The sequence below is a fragment of the Vombatus ursinus genome, unplaced genomic scaffold (genome assembly GCF_900497805.2).
Source record: "Vombatus ursinus unplaced genomic scaffold, bare-nosed wombat genome assembly UNPS02014768.1, whole genome shotgun sequence".
In the NCBI taxonomy this organism is placed as follows: domain Eukaryota; kingdom Metazoa; phylum Chordata; class Mammalia; order Diprotodontia; family Vombatidae; genus Vombatus; species Vombatus ursinus.
Genome location: NW_020954546.1, coordinates 24,169,304 through 24,187,604, shown reverse-complemented (window position 1 = coordinate 24,187,604; position 18,301 = coordinate 24,169,304). Strand labels below are relative to the sequence as shown.

General features: G+C 44.8%; 1 protein-coding gene across 4 annotated transcripts in view; it reads left to right on the top strand.

The window, feature by feature from the left end:
- Nucleotides 1–18,301, top strand: part of ABR (ABR, RhoGEF and GTPase activating protein) — a 297,476-nt gene that overhangs the window by 176,587 nt on the left and 102,588 nt on the right. For all 4 annotated transcript variants that reach the window (XM_027861657.1, XM_027861659.1, XM_027861658.1 and 1 more), the window contains one exon: nt 10,880–11,065. In XM_027861657.1, the coding sequence (XP_027717458.1) occupies nt 10,880–11,065 (186 nt within the window). The remainder of the gene's footprint in view (nt 1–10,879; nt 11,066–18,301) is intronic.

The following is an 18,301-nucleotide window of genomic DNA, read 5'->3' as shown; positions in this document are numbered from 1 at the left end:
CTTAAAGGATTGTGAAAATGAAAACTTTCTTTCTATCCAAGTTCATAGAGCCCCTGAAATCTTTTCAGGGATCTCTTGGGGGGAAGGGAGTGTCTATGTATCCCAGACTAAATAAACCTTAAAGTCATTACTATCTAGTTTCATGGAATACTATGATCCCTCCCCTCCTGGCATTTCCTTCATAGATGCCAAATTTCTTTTCACCTCCCTGCCTTTCCTTGTGCTATTTCCTCCTACCTTTAATGTCCCATCACTTATTCTCTCTCTAATCCAAATCCTGTTCCTCTGGCTCCAACGAAGCCCCCATCTTTCCCAAGCCTTCCCAGATGACTCCAGCCCACATTGCTTCCCCATTTCTGAGCCACAGTCCTTATTGTCTAAACGGTGCGCCGCAGCATATAATAATATACATTCTTCTGTTAATCATTCGTTGTTTAAAGTTAGTCTCGCCTCCCCTTTCTACCAGTTATTGAGCTACGGTAAGATCCGGCCTCCATTTCCAGCCTTAGCTGAGGCCCTGGCTGCTGCCCAGGAGTCCTTCTCCCCAGCCCTTACCTGTTCCCTGCCTCATTCTCCATGGTGACTCTCCTTCCTTTACAACCAACCACTGTCTTGCGCCTCCTCAGACAGGTGCATCATCGCTCCTTCTTTCTTCCTTCCCTCCAGTCACAGAAGGGAGATATCCCGTGCCTTCCCACCTCTGCTAGGACTTTGCTCCAGTCCAACATCCCCTCTCTTTCCCATATCCTTAGCCTCTCTTTCTCCACTCTCACCTTCCTGTCTACCTATATACACGCCCAATTCAAAATAATGTCATTTGGTGAAACTTCAAGCTCTGCCAGCTCCTGACCATTTGCTTTCCTTGTCTTTACTGCTGAATAATTTGTCTCTATCTGAGGCCTCCATTTGTTTACTACTTGCTGATCTGAAGACCTTGTCAGTCAACCAGCATTTAAGTGCCTATGTGTGCTAGGTATTGTGTTAAGGGCTGGGGATACAAAGAAAGGCCAAAAAAAAAAGTTCCTGCTCTCAAGGAAGTCATGGTCTAATCAGAGAGACAATATAAAAACTGTGCAAACAAGTCACATATAGGATAATGAACAGAAGGAAGGTGCTAGCATTAAAGGATACTGGCAAAAGCTTGTTATAAAAGGTGAGATTTTATCTGGAACTTGAAGGAAGCCAGGAGGCGGAGATAAGAAGACAGAGGCCCTGGAATCAGATGCTAGTTCTGCCACTTGGAGTTGGAGTACTAACTTGGAGTGAGAGGACAAGGGTTTGGATCCCTGCTCATTCACTTATATGTGTATGAATTGGAGTCAGGAAGGCCTGAGTTCACCTGCCTCAGACTTTGTGATACCAGAGTTCCAGGCATGAGGGCCAGCCAGTGCAAAGACACCAAGTCAGGAATGTTGTATTTGAAGGTCAGTGAGGAGGCCAGTGCTACCTTGGATTTGGGTGTCCCTGGTCGGGTGCAGCCTTCTCTCTTAGATATCTTACAGTGCCTTTATACCTGTCTAATGCCCTGGTCATATACTCTATGTCTTACAGTTAGTTACCTGTCATGGTACCTTAGCTCTCTGTGAAGACTGGGAGCTCTATGATGGCACCATTTTTGTGAGCCCCCAGTGCTTGGCATCACAGGGCTCTTGTACAATGTAGATATTTGATAAAATGTTGGTTGATTGCTAATTATAGATTGTAAAATGCTTCAGAGCAGGGACTGTGGCTTTCACTTATACTCTGTAGTGCTCAGGGGGGATGGAGGGAGGGAGAGAGAGAGAGAGTATGAGGGAGCAAGCTCCTGGACCTGGAGTCAGGAAGATCTGAGTTCAAATTCTGCCTTAGACACTTACCAGCTGCATGACACTCGGCACGTCACTTTACCGCTGTCTGCCTCGGTTTCTTCTTCTGTAAAACAATAATAGTGCCTAACTCCCAGGGTTGTTGTGAGGATCAAGTGAGATAATAATTCTAAAGGGCTTAGCACAATGCCTGGCCAAGTGCTATGGAAGTGTTAGCTATTGTTATTATTAGCTATCATTAAGTTACTAAGCTTCTCTGGTTCTCAGTTTCCCCATCTGGAAAATGAGGGGATTGAGCAAAGAATGACTTTTAAGGCCCATTGGAGCTTTTCAATTCATGATCCTGTGAAATAGCTAAAAAGTGTCTGAAATCAGATTCCAGTTCAGATCTCCTGACTCCATATTCAAGATATTCTCGATGGATATTGATTGGTTAAGGCTGTCAGGAGTATGAGGAAGGGAGAATATGGTCTGCTCATGCTCTTTACTTTCTGGAATCCTTCCTTCCTGGAGCTGAGAGTTTGGAAAGATCAGCAACTGGATTGTTATTTGTCCATTTAAGTGAACATAACTCCCTCCCCTTAGCAGAGCATGGGAGCTCTAGCTTTCACATTCAGAGGAGACTTTGAGCCTGGGACTTTTTGCTAGTGAGACTTAGCCAGAGCTGAGGTCAGCAGTGTGCCAGGCTTAGAATCGCATCTCAGGCCATCCTATGCAGACTCTTGCCTAGTGAAGTGAGGATGCATTTTGGGGAGGGCTGGGGGTAGGCACAGAAAGTTCTGGATTTGGAGACAGAGGCCCTGGAATCAGATGCTAGTTCTGCCACTTGGAGTTGGAGTACTAACTTGGAGTGAGAGGACAAGGGTTTGGATCCCTGCTCATTCACTTATATGTGTATGAATTGGAGTCAGGAAGGCCTGAGTTCACCTGCCTCAGACTTTGTGATACCAGGCAAGTCTCTTAACCTCTCTGGGGTTCATTTTCCTCATCTGGAAAATGAAACTGACGAGATGGCTTGTGATATCTGTCCCAGCTCTAAATCCATGAATGAACCTCTCGGTTCCAGCCCATGAATGAACCGCTACTATAGCATGCCTGACAGATGGGCATCTCACTTCTCCTTGGATTGCTTTCACTGACAGGAAAATGTGCATATTCCCACAGCAAGATAGCTCATTCTCTTGCTAGACAGCTTGTTAGAAAATTTTTCCTTTTTAGTATAGCCTAAACCTGCATCTGTGGAGCAGTGGCCCACCCTGCCTAGTTCTTCTAAGCAACACAGAGTAAGTCTCCTCCCATTTCCACATGAGAACCCTTCACATCTGCCCAAGTCTTCTGTTTTCTAGGTTAAACATAATGCCAGGGATACAGGACAGAACTCGAGGTTTATAGGACCTGGATCCAAATCCTGGCTTAGCAGTTTATCCCTTGGTGCCTCTTGACCTCAGTTTCCTCATCTGTGAAATGAGTGGATTGGATTAGATCAGGGCTCCTTAAACTTTTTCCACAGGCATTTCAGGTGTTGTGTGATCTGAGGACATGCACAGTTTTGTGTTCAGAACCAAGACTTCATTGAAGTTATATGATGCAAGCGCTGCCAGAAACACTTAAGATTTATTATCAGTTTGATTTTTAATTAATTTTTGGTCGTTGTGCATTCAGAAACCTTTTACTGTTGCCAAATTTTTCACGACCCACAGTTTAAGAAGCACTGGACTGGATGAACTGCTAGATTCCTTCCATTTCTAAAGCTGTGACCTCTCTGGGCCTCAGTTTCCTCATCTGTAAAATGAGGGGGTTAGACTAGAATTCTTGGATTCCTTATTCAGAAAGTGATAGAGTTGGACTTGACCTCTGAGATGCTATCAAACTCTATATTGAAAATCCTATTGTTTATTTCCAATTGCCCCAACTATTCCTCATTTTTTTTTTTGCAATTGGGGTTAAGTGATTTGCCCAAGGTCACACAACTAGTAAGTGTCAAGTGTTTGGTCCGAGACCGGATCTGAACTCAGGTCCTCCTGACTTCAAGGCCAGTGCTCTATCCACTCCGCCACCTAGCTGCCCCAACTATTCCTCATTTGATGTGATTTCTAGACCCATTATCATTATGGATGTTCTCTAGTGCTCTTCTGAGGTAGTATGTCACAGTGGTTAGGGCAATGGAATGGAAATCAGGAAGGCCTGGGTTCAAATCCTGTCTCAGATACTCAGTAGCTTTGTGACCCTGGGCAAGTCACTTAACCTCAATTTCCTCATCTGTTAAATGAGAAGGTTGGACCCAATGGCCTCTAAGTTCCTTCCAGCTCTAAATCTAGGACCCTATGGTCTTCCTACATCTTCGTGCTATTACATTTCTGTCTCCTTTGGGTGTGGGAACACAGCCCCTCATCTGGGAGCTCTCTGCAGGACAGGCCTTGTGAGTCAGAGCTCTCATTTCCATTTTCCTGCATGGCTGTTGCTCAGATGGCTGCCCTTGTTTTTGTTTAGGTGAGCTGTGAGATTTCTCCCCTGGAAAGCTGCTGATTTTGCAGATAAGTTAAGGGACTGTTTGAGAGAGAAGAAACTCCTCCTCCTCTCTTTTTTTGGAGGATGTAATAGAATTTAAAGTTAAGTTACTTGGTGATAATGCTATCCCCTTTCTTCTCTCCCCTTTGTCATTTTATTTTTCCTTTTGCAAGAAACAGAACAATCAGTTTCCCCTTCTTGCCCCTTCCCCACCCTTAACCCCCTAGGCAGGCCATATTAGCAGGGAGGCCTATGGAGACCATCTGTCCTGGGAAAGTCTCTGTCTGAAGCATAAAGCAGATGGTTTGTGGGTGTCAGAAACTGCACCCACTCAGCTCCCAATGCCCATGTGTGGTAAGGGATAAAGGGGAGCATTGCTCTTATTTGGCTAACTCTATGGACCATGCTGGGTGATGACAGCTTGTCATTTGCTCAAGACATCTGGATCTCTGTTTTTGCTGGCCCCGGAGGGTGTCAGGTCAGACGTGCACATACCTGCCTGCTGGAAAGGGAGAATCATTGCACAGTGAAAAGAAAACATGATGAGCCTAAACCTAAATCATGGTAGTAGAAAGAGCCTTGCTGACTTCAGAAAAACCTGGAAAGACTTGTATGGACTGATGCAGAATGAAGTGAGCAGAACCAGGAGAACGTTGTACACAATAACAGCCGTATTGTGCGATGACTAGCGTTGATAGACTTAGCCCTTCTCAGCAATGCAAGGATCTAAGACATCTCCAAAGGCCTCGTGATGGAAAATGCTATCCACATCCAAAGAAAGAGCTATGGAGTTTGAATGCAGATCAAAGCATACTATTTGCTATTGTTTTTCTTCTGTTGTATTTTGTTTCCTCTTTCTGGTGGTTCCTCCTATTGGTTCTAATTCTTACTTACAACATCACTATTGTGAAAATATGTTTAATAGAAATGTATATGTATAGCCTATATTAGATTGCACGCTGTCTTGGGGAGGGAGGAGGAGAAAAATTTAAAACTCAAAAGCTTATGGAAGTAATTGTTGAAAACTAAAAATAAATTAATTAAAAAATAAATCCCAATAGAAAACTAAAATGTGAACTGAAGAAAAAAAAAAGAAAGAAAAAGAAAGAGCCTTGGCTCTGGAGTCAGCAGCCCTGAGTTCAAATCCTGTCTCTCTCTTTTTTCCCTACATCTTTATTTAAAGTTTTGAGTTCCAAATTGTATCCTTCCCTCCTCCCTACCTCAGACAATAAGCAAGCAGATATAGGTTATACATGTGCAGTTATATAAAACATTTCCATATTAGTCATTTTGTACAAGAAGACTCGAATAAAGGAAAAATAAGAGAAAGAAAGTGAAAAATGCTTCAGTCTGTATTCAGTCAATATCAGTTCTTTCTCTGGAGGCAGGTAGTATGCTTTATCATTAGTCCTTTGCAATTGTCTTAGATCATCGTATTGCTGAGAATAGCTAAGTCATTCACAGTTCTTCATCAAACAATATTGCTGTTACTGTGGACGATGTTCTCCTGGTTCTATTCACTTCATTATGCATCAGTTCATGTAAGTCTTTCCAGGTTTTTCTGAAATTGTCCTGCTTGTCATTTTTTTGGAGGGGTTTGGCAAGGCAATTGGGGTTAAGTGACTTGCCCAGGGTCACACAGCTAGTAAGTGTCAAGTGTTTGCTCTGAGGTCACATTTGAACTCAGGTCCTCTTGACTCCAGGGCATCCGGTGTTCTATCTACTGTGTCACCTAGCTGCCCCTGCTTGTCATTTTTTATATTACAATAATATTCCATTACAATCATATACCACAGCTTGTGTAGCCATTTCCCAATTGATGGGCATCCCTTTGATTTCCATTTCTTAGCCACCGCAAAAAGAGCTGCTATATAAATATTTTTGTACAAATAGGCCCTTTTCCCTTTTTTTTGGATGTCTTTGGAATATAGACCTAGCAGTGGTATTGCTGCATCAAAGGGTATGCACAACTCTTTTGCCATAGTTCCAAATTGCTCTCCAGAATGGTTGGATCAGTTCACAACTCCACCAGCAGTGCATTAGTGTCCCAGTTTTCCCACATCCCCTCCAACATCCAACATTTTCCCTTTTTGTCATATTAGCCACTCTGATAGGTGTGATGTGGTACCTCAGAGCTTTTTTAATTTGCATTTCTCTGCTTAATAGTGATTTAGAGCATTTTTTCAGATATGATTTCATTGAAAACTGCCTGTTCATATCCTTTGAACATTTATCATTTGGGGAATGACTTGTATTTTTATAAATTTGACTCAGTTCTCTATATATCTGAAAGATAAGGCCTTTATCAGAGATACTTGTTGCAAACATTTCCCCCAGTTTTCTGCTTTCCTTATAATTTTGATTGCATTGGTTTTGTTTGTGTAAAACCTTCTTTAATTTTATATAATCAAAATGATCTATTTTACATTTTGTAATGCTCTCTGTGTCTTCTTTCATTTAAAATTTTTCCCTTATCCGTAAGTCTGACAGATAAACTATTCCATACTCTCTTAATTTGCTTATAGTGTCACCCTTTATGTGTAAATCATGTACCCATTTTGACCTTATCTTAGTATACTGTGTGAGATGTTGGTCTATACCTAGTTTCTGCCATACTGTTCCATTTTTCCCAGCAGTTTTTGTCAAATGATGAGTTTTTGTTCCAAAAGCTTGGATCTTTTGGATTATCATATGGTAGATTACTATGGTCATTTACTATAATGTAATTTGTACCTAATCTATTCCACTGATCCACCTCTCCATTTCTTAGTAGTACCAGATTATTTTGATAATTACCACTTTTATTAATAATTTGAGATCTCTTACAGCTAGACCACCTTCTTTTACATTTTTTTCATTGATTCCCTTGATATCCTTGAGCTTTTGTTCTTCCAGATGGACTTTGTTATTATTTTTTCTAGCTCTATAAAATAATTTTTGATATTTTGATTGGTATGGCACTGAATAAATAGGTTAATTTAGGTAGAATTGTCATTTTTATTATATTGACTTGGCCTACCCATGAGCAACTAATATTTTTCCAGTTGTTTAGATCTGACTTTATTTGTATGGAAAGTGTTTTATAGTTGTATTCATAAAGTTCCTGGGTTTATCTTGGCAGGTAAACTCCCAAGTATTTTATATTGTCTACAGTTATTTTAAATGGAATTTCTCTTTCTATCTCCTGCTGCTAGACTTTGTTGGTAATATATAGAAATGCTGATGATTTATGTGGGTTTATTTTGTGACCTGAAACTTTGCTAAAGTTGTTGATGATTTCAAAGTAGTGTTTCAGTTGATTCTCTAGGATTTTCTAAGTATAACATCTTATCATCTGCAAAGAGTGATAGTTTTATTTCTTTGTTGCCTGTTCTAATTCTTTTAATTACTTTTTCTTCTCTTATTGCTATAGCTAGCATTTCTAATATAATATTAAATAATGGAGGTGATAATGGGCATCCTTACTTCACCTTTGATTGTATTGGGAAGGCTTTTACCATATCCCCATTATGCTTTCTGATGGTTTTAGAAAAATATTTCTTATCACTTTAAGGTAAGCTCCATTTATTACTATGCTCTCTAGTGTTTTTAACAGGAATGGGTACTATATTTTGTCAAAGACTTTTTCTGCATCTGTTGAGATAATCATATGATTTCTGTTGGTTTTGTTATTGATATGGTCAATTATGCTGATAGTTTTCCTGATATTGAACCAGCTGTGCATTCCTGGTATAAATCCCACCTGGTCATAGTGTACGATCCTTGTGATATATTGCTGTAATCTCTTTGGTAGTATTTTATTTAACATTTTTTTGCATCAATATTCATTAGGGAAATTGTTCTGTAATTTTCTTTCTCTGATTTGACTCTTCTTGGTTTGGGTATTAGCACCATATTTGTATTGTAAAAGGAATTTGGTAGGACTCCGCATATTTTTCCAAATAGTTTATATGGTATTGGAATTAATTGTTCTTTTAATGCTTGGTAAAATTTGCTTGTGAATCCATCTGGTCCTGGGGTTTTTTTCTTAGAAAGTTCATTGATGGCTTATTCAATTTCTTTTTCTAAGATTGGGTTATTTAAATATTTTATTTCTTCTTCTGTTAATCTGGGTAATTTATGTTTTTGTAGATATTTATCCATTTCATTTAGATTGTCAAATTTATTGGCATATAATTGGGCAAAATAACTCCTAACAGTTGTCTTAATTTCCCTCTTCATTGGTGATGAATTCACCCCTTTCATTTTTGATACTAGTAATTTGGTTTCTTCTTTCTTTCTTTTTTGATTTTTTTTTTTTTTTTGCTTTTTGGCTAGGCAGTGGGGTTACGTGACTTGCCCAGGGTCACACAGCTAGTAAGTGTCAAGTGTCTGAGGCCGGATTTGGACTCAGGTCCTTCTGACTCCAATACTAGAACTCTATCCACTGCACCACCTAGCTGTCCCTCTTTCTTTTTTTTTTTAATCAAATTAACCAATGGTTTATCTATTTTATTAGTTTTTTTTTTCCTAAAACCATCTTCTAGTTTTATTCGTTTAATAATTTTCTTACTTTAAGTCAAATCCTATCTCTGAGGCTAAATAGCTGTGGGATCTCAGGCAGGTCAGTTCAGTTTCCTGAGCCTTGGTTTCCCTACCTGTTGTACTAGGTGCCCTCTGAGACCCCTTCTAGCTCTAAGGTGATGATCCTGTAAGTTACTTAACCTCTCTGGGCTTCAGTTTCCTCGGCTGTAAAATGTGGGAGTTGGATTGGATGGTCTCTGAGGTACCATCTGGCTTTGAAACCTCTGATCCTGTCGGTTGGGCCATAGCTGTCCTCAGAGAAAGGGGCTGTTTGATTTCCACCTGCAGAGAGCCCAACTCTCCTCTCTCCATTGCTGGCAAAGGGAGGACAGCTTCACAGGGAGGAAGTTCCAGGCTAACCCTCCCATCCGCTAGAGTGGGAGGGGAAGGGGCCTCATGACATACTGGGTGAGGTCCTCCCCAGAGGAAGGTGTGAACCCTGTTAAAAAAAAAAAAAAGCAAACAACCCATTCCAGCTGGGCTGGCAGGGCGCTGCCCGTGACTGCAGCCTGCGGGCTGGCTTCCAGATGGAGTCCATGGGTGCCCAGTCTTGGCCCCTGTCCCGAATCCGGCAGGTCTCAGCATGCTGGGTTTCTTTGCCATGTGAGCTTAGCATGATGGCCTGTTGGGGCCTGTGACAGCCACACCCAAGTATAAATCAGGCATCAGGCCCAATGTAGTGGGTACAGTGCCCCCTCTAGGCCCTTGTCTGGACAAGACTCTGGCAAAGGACATCCCCTCAGCCCCTCCTAGCCCTGTGGGGATGGATAGTATAATAATAACTCACATTTAGAGGAAAGGCAGCAAGACTAGTGAAGAGAGAGCTGGTTAAGAGCTCAGAGGCCCGGTTTCAAGTTTTGTCTCTGTGACCCAAGGCAAGTCTCTTAATTATTCTCCAGTGATTTTAAGTTAGACCTTGCTAAGGAGGTGCTCCCCTGCATTAGTGGATGGAATTTCCTCACTAGGCCTTTCCTATAGCAATGACATCACAGATCAATTTTTTAAAAAAGCGACGCCCTCACATTTATGTACATGCTTTAAAGGTTATGAGAGACGGTGTAGCCTTCGTCAACAGGGCGCCAGACTTAGAGTCTAGAGGACCTGGGTTCAAATCCTGCCCCTGACACTCACTAGCTGTGTGACTTTGGACAAGTCATGTTACCAGCTGTACTTCATTCTCCTGCTCTGTAAAAGAGTACTCACTGGCGTCTGAGGTCCTTTCTAGCTTTAGACCTAGATCCTCTGAAGGGACTCTGGAGTCAGAGGTCTTGGGTTCAGATCCTGTCTCTGATGCTTCCTAGCTAGCTGTATGACCTTGGGCAAGTCAGTTCCCTGAGAATGAATCTCCCCACCTTTGTGACTAAAAGTACTGACAGATTGTAATATATGTTAATGAAGAGAGTTTGGACCTGGAGTCATGAAGTCCTGAGTTCAAATTTGGCCTCATACGCTTACTAGCTGTGTGACCCTGGGCAAGACACTTAAGCTCTGCCTGCTTCCGTTTCCTCATCTGTAAAATGAGGGATAAAAATAAAAAAAATAAAAATAAATTTTTTTAAAAAAATTTAATAAATAAATAAATAAATAAAAATTAAAAAAAAACCCTGCCTCCCAGGGTTATTGTGAGGATCAAATGTGATAATATCTGCAAAGCACTTTGCTGCAAATCTTAAAGTGTAACCTATGTGCTGGCTATTATTATTATTGTTATTGGAAGGCATTCCCACAGGTCCTTGATGCATTAATGTATTTAAGGTTCATTGTGTGTTTTCTTCACATTGTCCCCATGAGGTAGCGAGTGTAAGCATGCTTGTCCCCATTTTATGGATGAGGACCCTGAGGCTCAGAATTTAAGGAGTTTGTTTGCCCAGGGTCACAAACCCCAGAAATCTGAATGTAGGTCTCCTCACACCCCCCACCGCCCCCGCTCTCCCCATGTTCTTGGTTGATTCTGTTTGGGTTTTCTTACTCTAGCCCTATCTTCTCTCCCTTCCTGCTCACAGCCCATGAAACCCCTCAAGGCCACAGCCACCACCTCCCAACCTGTGCTCACCATCCAGCAGATCGAGACCATCTTCTACAAGATCCAGGACATCTACGAGATCCACAAGGAATTCTACGACAACCTCTGCCCCAAGGTGCAGCAGTGGGACAGCCAGGTCACCTTGGGCCACCTCTTCCAGAAGCTGGTAAGTCTCTTACCCTTCCTCTCCCCACCCAGGGCCAGGCCTCCCTCGAGGCTGGGGATGAGCTAGGATGCAGGCGACTGTCTGCCGTGAGGCTGGGGATGTGCTAGGAAGCAGATGACCATCCGCCATGAGGATGGGGATGCACTAGGATGTGGATGACCGCCTGCCACAAAGCTTCAGCTGGACCAGGGTTTGCAGGTGCTACCAGGAGAACAGGGCCGCCGACACAAGATGGGCAGGAAATTGGGGCAGTGGTTTTCAGGGGACAAAGGAGCCATGAAAGGCTAGTGACCCTCCAAAGTTCCCAGCCCTTCCTCAGTTTAGCTCTTTTGTGGGGGTTGTTTTCCAGCCCTGGGGAGAAGGCTTCACCTTTGTCATAAGTGGCATAAGATTTAAAACTGGAAGGGTCCTCTGAGACCAGCTAGTCCAGCTCCCTCATTTTACAGATGAGGAAACTGAGGCCCAGAGAGGCTTAAGTGATTTGTCCAATGTCACACAAGGAGTTCATTGTACGATCACACAGCCAGTATGAGTCAGAGGCAGGATTTGAACTCCAGTCTTCCTGACCCCGAGGCTAGCTCTTTGTCCGTTATACCAGTGCTTCTCCAAAGACCTCTTACAGCTTTGAAGTCCTAAGACTCCTTCCTAAGCCCCTCCCTTGCCTCCTCTTCCTGGCATGGCCTGCGTCACCTGTAATCCTTCTGCATTTCGTGGTGGGGATCCGTGCCTTTTTCATGGCATTCTAACTGGGCAGACCCATCATGGCCCTCTGCCTGTCTCTTTTCCCAAGGAATAAATTGTGCAGAGACAGACAGACGGGGAGAGAGGGAAAAAGAGACAGACAAACAGACAAAGAAGGAGAGACGGAGACAGAGAGCGAGCGCATGTTGTGGGCTTTTCAAGGAACCAAGTGAGAGCCAGCAGTGACCATGAGACTCCTGGCAGTGGGAAGGATCAGGACCCTGGAGAGGGGAGCCCCAAGAACCCCTGCGTTCTCAGTTTGTCCTGAGCAGGGAAACTGAATGGGGGGAAAGTGACAGAGAACAGGAATTCGTTTACCTACAGACAGTACCCTAAAACCAAGAATAAGCCAAGGCAGGAAGTGGTAGAAAGAGGATTTGAACCCAGGGCCTCTGACTTGCGATCCTATTCCACTGCTCTGCCAAGGAAGGACTTTAAAAAAAAAAAAACTGAACTAGTGATTTAATTTTAACTGAACAGCTGTCTTTCAACTTAAAATAATAGAATGCTGTCAGGTACATACAAAGGTTAAATGACTTGCTCAGGGTCACCTAGCCACTGTGTGTCTGAGGAAGGACTTGAACTCAGGTCTTCTTGCCCTCAAAGTCACTCTCTCTTCACTATACCGGGGGTCAGCAAACTACGGCTCCCAGAGCAAACTGGAGCCTCCTGCTGCCTGTTTTTGTCCCATCCTTAGTTTGCAGGCCATACAAAAAAAGGCAGCCGCCCTTCACTGGGGGATCATGGGCTTATCAAGTCATCCATGGGGATTGGGAAGGGGTCTTAGAACCCTCCAGTCCAGCATCCTCATTTTTCAGATGAGGAAATGGAGGCTAAGTGACTTATCCAAGGCGTACAGGTTCTGGCAGAGCCAAGAGGAGGAGGCCTGGGCTAGTTTTCTTCTGCTACTGAAGAAGGTTCTTTAGCATAGACACCAGAACTGACCTTGACCCTGAGGATGGTTTAAAGGGAATGACCTTGACCTTGAGAGAGGCAGCACAGACTCTTCCAGGCCCCCCACCAGGGCAAACTGGGCAAAGATGGTGCAGGAGCCTGAGATCCTCCTCCTCTTACGTTCTGCCACCCAGGGATTACAGAATCAGGTGGGGGACTCCCAGGCAGCCCCCACTGTGTGACTATCCTACACATTTCCTGACCGCCTGAGTAGCCTGCAGGCTGTGGCCCTCTCTTACTGCTCCAGCCTTGTGACCCTCTTTTATCCTAATTCAGTGAAAACAAGCTGTGTTCCAAAACAGAAGCGTCCCTGCCCCTGAGGGGCTTACCTTCTATTGAGGGGAACTATGCATACTTAAAAAACTTAATACTAAATATAGGTTGTTGTTCAGTCACGTCTGACTCTTCATGGACCCATTTGGGGTTTTCTTGGCAGAGATACTAGAGTAGTTTGCCATTTCCTTCTCCAGCTCATTTTACAGATGAGGAAACTGAGGCAAACAGGGTGAAGTGACCTGCCCAAGGTCACACAGCTAGTAAGTGTCTGAAGCTAGATTTGAATTCAGGTCTTCCTGACTCTAAGCCCAGTGCTGTATTCACTGTGCCACCTAGCTGCCCTGCAGAATATATAGGAAGTACTTTTTGACTGTAGTTTCATGACTGTAGTAGGCAAGATGATTCATCCTTTCTGGAAAAAGAAAGGGTTGAACTTGAAAGTCAGAAAGACCCATGTCCTGCCTCTGACCCTACCTGTGTGATTATGGGCAAGTCACGTGGCTCTCTGAGCCTTAATTTCTTCATCTGCTAAAGGAGGGGTTTGGATAAGGTGGCTTCTGGAATTCCTTCCAGCACTAAATTGAGGGAGTAATCTCCAGGGAAAGGCATTGGCCATTGGGGGATGGGGGGTGGGATTGGGAAATGAGGCTGGTCTAAATGCACTGGATTGAGTGTCAGACCTTCCTCGCTGGAGAGAGGGAAGCAGATGAGAAAACCCTGCCCAGGTTGGCTTCCTCTCCTGGGGCACTGGTGCCTCATGCCCGCCCCAGAGGAACCTGCTGGGTTCATCTGTGGAGGCCAGCGTCCCATTGAGGCATCTGGAGTGGCTCCATTATTGGGGTTCTGCATTAGCCCTGGTCTGCTTGGGACCTTCAAGTTGGAGGCCTGGAAAGAGGGCCAGGACCAGCTCTGCCTCAGAAGGGGAAAGAGTAGCCTGCCTTCTGAGGGAGGCATTAGAGATTTGATTATTCATTACCCGGAAAAAGGAAATTAGCATCTCTGCTATTTCCTTTATTAGATCACCTAGTGCTGAGCTGCTGTTTCCAAGCAACCACCGCCCCCAGAATGCCTAATTACTCTGCCTGGTACCCAGCCTGGAGGGACAGGCAGCCCTGGGGGTATTTTTCTAGAGGCTGGAAGATGTCCTTGGAAAAAGCTTCCACCCAGGAACTATGGTCACTTGTTTGTCTTGGTGCCAGAGATTTAGAGCTGGAAGGGGTCTAGTCAAATGGTCCAGTTCTATCATTTTACAGACGAGGAAACTGAGGCACAGGGAGAGGAAGCGACTGTGTGGGCATAGTAAACATTAAGGCAGGATCACAGATCTAAATTTAGAAGGGACCTCAGAAGCCATCTAATCCAGCCCTCCTATTTTACAGGTGAGGAAACTGAGGCAAATAGGGTTAAGTGACTTGCCTAGGGTCACACACTTAGGAAATGTCTGAGACTGGATTTGAACTCAGGAATTGACTCCAGGCCTGCTGCCCTCAAATTAGTATACCATACTGCTTTATAAACCATCTATTCCAAACCCGTCAATTTAAAATGAGGAATATTAAAATCCGTAGAAGTTAAACAATTTGTCCACGGCCACAAAAGGAATAAGTGGTATAAGTGGAAGGATTTGAACCTAGGTCCTCAGACTCCAAATTGTATTGGATTATTTTTCAATGCGAGGGATTATTACTAGTTTGCAAACCATTAACTAACCACTGGCAGAAGATGCCTAGAGAGAGGAGGGCCAGGGAACCCCCTTTGCCTCCCTACAATGTATACGGGTTTCCATAGCAGCACCCCTGGGAGGTAGGCAGCATCAGAGGCAGTGGTGGAGCATTCAGAGGACTAAAATCCCATCTCTGCTGCTTACTGTGACCCCTACTTTAGACCAAAACAAAGAGAGGGGCAGTGACTGGTCCAAGGTCTCATGACCACCAGTAAGTGCCTTCGCTGGGCTCTGGCATCAAGCACGTCCATCTCCCTTTAAAGTGATCTGAATTCAGGGGAGGATTGCCCTGGCCTCCAAGGAGATGAAGATCATAATGTCTGTCTGTGCGGGGCCATCCAAGGGAGTTCTCAGCTCAGGACGGGGCTTCTGTCAATAAACTAATTGACAATAACTTACTCAGCACCTTTTCTGGGACAAGTGCTGGGGCTATGAGGAAACAATTCTGAGATGAGGAAGCTGAGCTAAAGAGCCCAGAGGCAGAATGGGACAGGGCTGGGACCTGAACCAGATCCTCCGCCATCTTTCTGTTGTACCCAGCTGCCTTCCTATGACCATGGGCAAGGGCACTTCCACTCTCAGAGCCTTTGTTTGCTTATCTGGAAAACTGGGAGAAGACAACACTTGTACCATACGAAGCCCTTTGCAAACTTGGTGTGCTTAATCAGTAAGTCAGTCAAAAAAGGATCAAGCATTTATTAAGCTCCTACTATGGACTAGCTGGGTGGTGCCGTGGATAGAGCTGGGCCTGGAGTCAGGAAGACCTGAGTTCAAATCTGGCCTTAGATGCTGACTAGCTGTGTCACCTGGGGCAAGTCACTTTACCCTGTCAGCCTCAGTTTCCTCATCTGTCAAATGAGCTGGAGAAGGAAATGGCAAACCACTCTAGTATCTCTGCCAAGAAGACCCCAAATGGGGTCTCGGAGAGTTGGACATGATTGACTGATCAACAGCATGGTCCAGGCACCATGCTACTGAGAACGCAGATACAAAGTGTAGCAACATCCCCGTTCAAGAGGAGATTGCGTTCTCTTGAGGGAGCCGACAGGCACGTGTATTAGTATATACAACATAAATATAAAGAGAATAAATGTGAAAGGGAGCTTGGGTGAAAGCATGCTAGCAGTCGGGGAGATCGCAGAAGGCTTTATGCCAAAGATGGGGCCTCAGCTGTGTCTCCCCCCGCCCCACTTTATTGTTTATTTATTTATTGTTAGCATTCATTTTTTAGAATTTTACAGCTGAGTCTTGAAGGGACATTGGGGCTCTGAGGCCGAGTTGAGCGGAGCTGGCCAGTGCCAAGGCTCAGAGACAAGAGCTGGGTCGTTGTGTGTGAGGACCAGAAAGCAGCCCAGGTGGATGGAGGTCGGGGCCAGGAGAGGCCTTAATGTCCAGGGAGGTTGGAAAGGTCAAAAAGATATGAAAGAATCAAAGTGAGGAGTCTCTTTTTTTAGGGGGCCACTGGAATACATTGAGCAGGAGAGTGATGTGCTGGGGCCTGAACTTCAAAATCCTGAAGTCTTGGGAGTTTAAAGGTGTGAGGGGTCTTTGGAGAGGCAATGGGATGGTGGCATGGTTGGGGAGCAAAGAGAGGCTTGCTGCAAGGAGAACGATGCAGTAGTATAGGGGAGAGGCAATGAAGTGGTGTCTTTTGTAATCTTCTGTATTGTATTTTATGCATTTAAAAACGTTTTTCTGGGGCAGCTAGATGACTCAGTGGACAGATTGCTGGACCTGGAATCAGCAAGACATGAGTTCAAATCCAGCCTCAGACACTTATGTAGCTGTATGACCTTGGGCAAGTCATGTATCCCTGTTTGCCTCAGTTTCCTCGTCAGTATAATGAACTAGAGAAGGAAATGGCAAACCACTCCAGTGTCTTTGCCAAGAAAACCCCCAAAAGGATAACAAAGAGTTGGACATGACTGAAAACGACTGAACACAGCACACACAAACACATTCTTAGAAAGGATCCGTAGTGTATGACAAATGCCTGCCCTAGCAGAAGCCATGTACCATTGAGGGGAGCAAGCAAGAGGGGAACCTGGGTATTTGGGATGCTCATGACTGTGTTCTTGGTCCCAACATTCGTTAATCCCTATCCTCCTCACTCCTGGAAAATAATGGAAGTGCTAGCTTTGGGTGAATCTCGGGGAGCTCCGCCCACTTGGGGGCCAGCCCTGGCCCAGTTCCTCTTGCACAAAAGGAAGCCAGAGCTCCCCACCCCCCACCCCAGCCTCCCCACTTCTTGCCTGTCTGAGCTTTGAACCCTCAGGCCTGAGATCCTGGGGGCAACTGCCTCCAGATCCCTCCTCTCCCTCCCATCCCTAGTTCATCCCTAGATCCTAATGTCTGCAATCAGTCAATCAATAAGCATTTATTTATTAAGCACGTACTAAGTGCTAGATTCTGTGCTGAACACTAGCACAATGGAGAAGCAAAAACAATTCTTGCCCTCAAGGAGCTTACAGTCCAGTGGGGGCGACATTGTGCAGCAGCTTCAGCATGCCTGGGAGCTGGGGTAGGACCTTGGCTCTCTATCCTTTACCACCTGTGTGATCCTGGGCCAATCTCTTCACCTCCCTGGGGCTCAGGGTCATCCTGTGGAAAAGGAAGGGAGGAGGGCTGGACTCAGTGGTCCCAGAGATCCTTCCAGCTTTAAACCTGTGCTCCTCACTCCTCCCTCCTGCTCCTCCCAGAGGAGTCTCCATTCTGTTTTGGATCCTGCAGGAGGCATGAGATAGCCGAAGTCCTGTCGCTAAGTGCTTACTGGGAGAGGCATTGGGCAGTCATGGAGGGAGAGCCAGCCTTAGAACCAGGAAAGGAAGCCCGTAGGGTCCAGTCCAACCTCTCACACATAGAGGGCAAGTTACTGAGCCTCTCAGGGACCCAGACAACTCTCTACAACTACAAATTGGAGAGGAAGTGCCAACCTGCATCGGTGAAGGGACCTTCCTCCTCTGGGAATTCCCTGTACAGAAGAAATCACAGGTGCAGTTTCTATCCCTATACCTACTATGTGCTGTGGATACAAAGTGAAACTGCCTTCCTTCAAGGACTTTATGTTCTGTTTAACATTTTAAAAAAAGTTTCCCCCATTAACAAAAATAGATTTTCTTTTCACCGGGGCTGGGAGGGAGAGGGGGAGGGAGAAAACCGCTGTAACATTTAGGCACGTTCTGTGTTCGCCTTGTCCAAAAAAATAGGAGCTTCATTCAAATGGGGTAAGCAGGGCAGGGTATCCTGTGGTTCTGTCTGCCCCTGCCATGGTGTTCCTCTCCACCTCTGGGCTCCTGCCCTTTGTTTGCTGGGCTTTGATGGTTAACATGCTGTCTGCTATGTTCCTGTTCTGTGTGGAGGGAGTGTACAGGGGACTTTCAGGAAAGGTGGAGGGATGGAGCATCCACGTGGAAAGCAGACAACCTGCAAAGCTACCTGGGTAGTGCTGTGATGCACAGCACAGAGCAGCTTGGGGGCAGGGGGTTGCTGCGCGCGCACACACACACACACACACACACACACACACACACACACACACACAC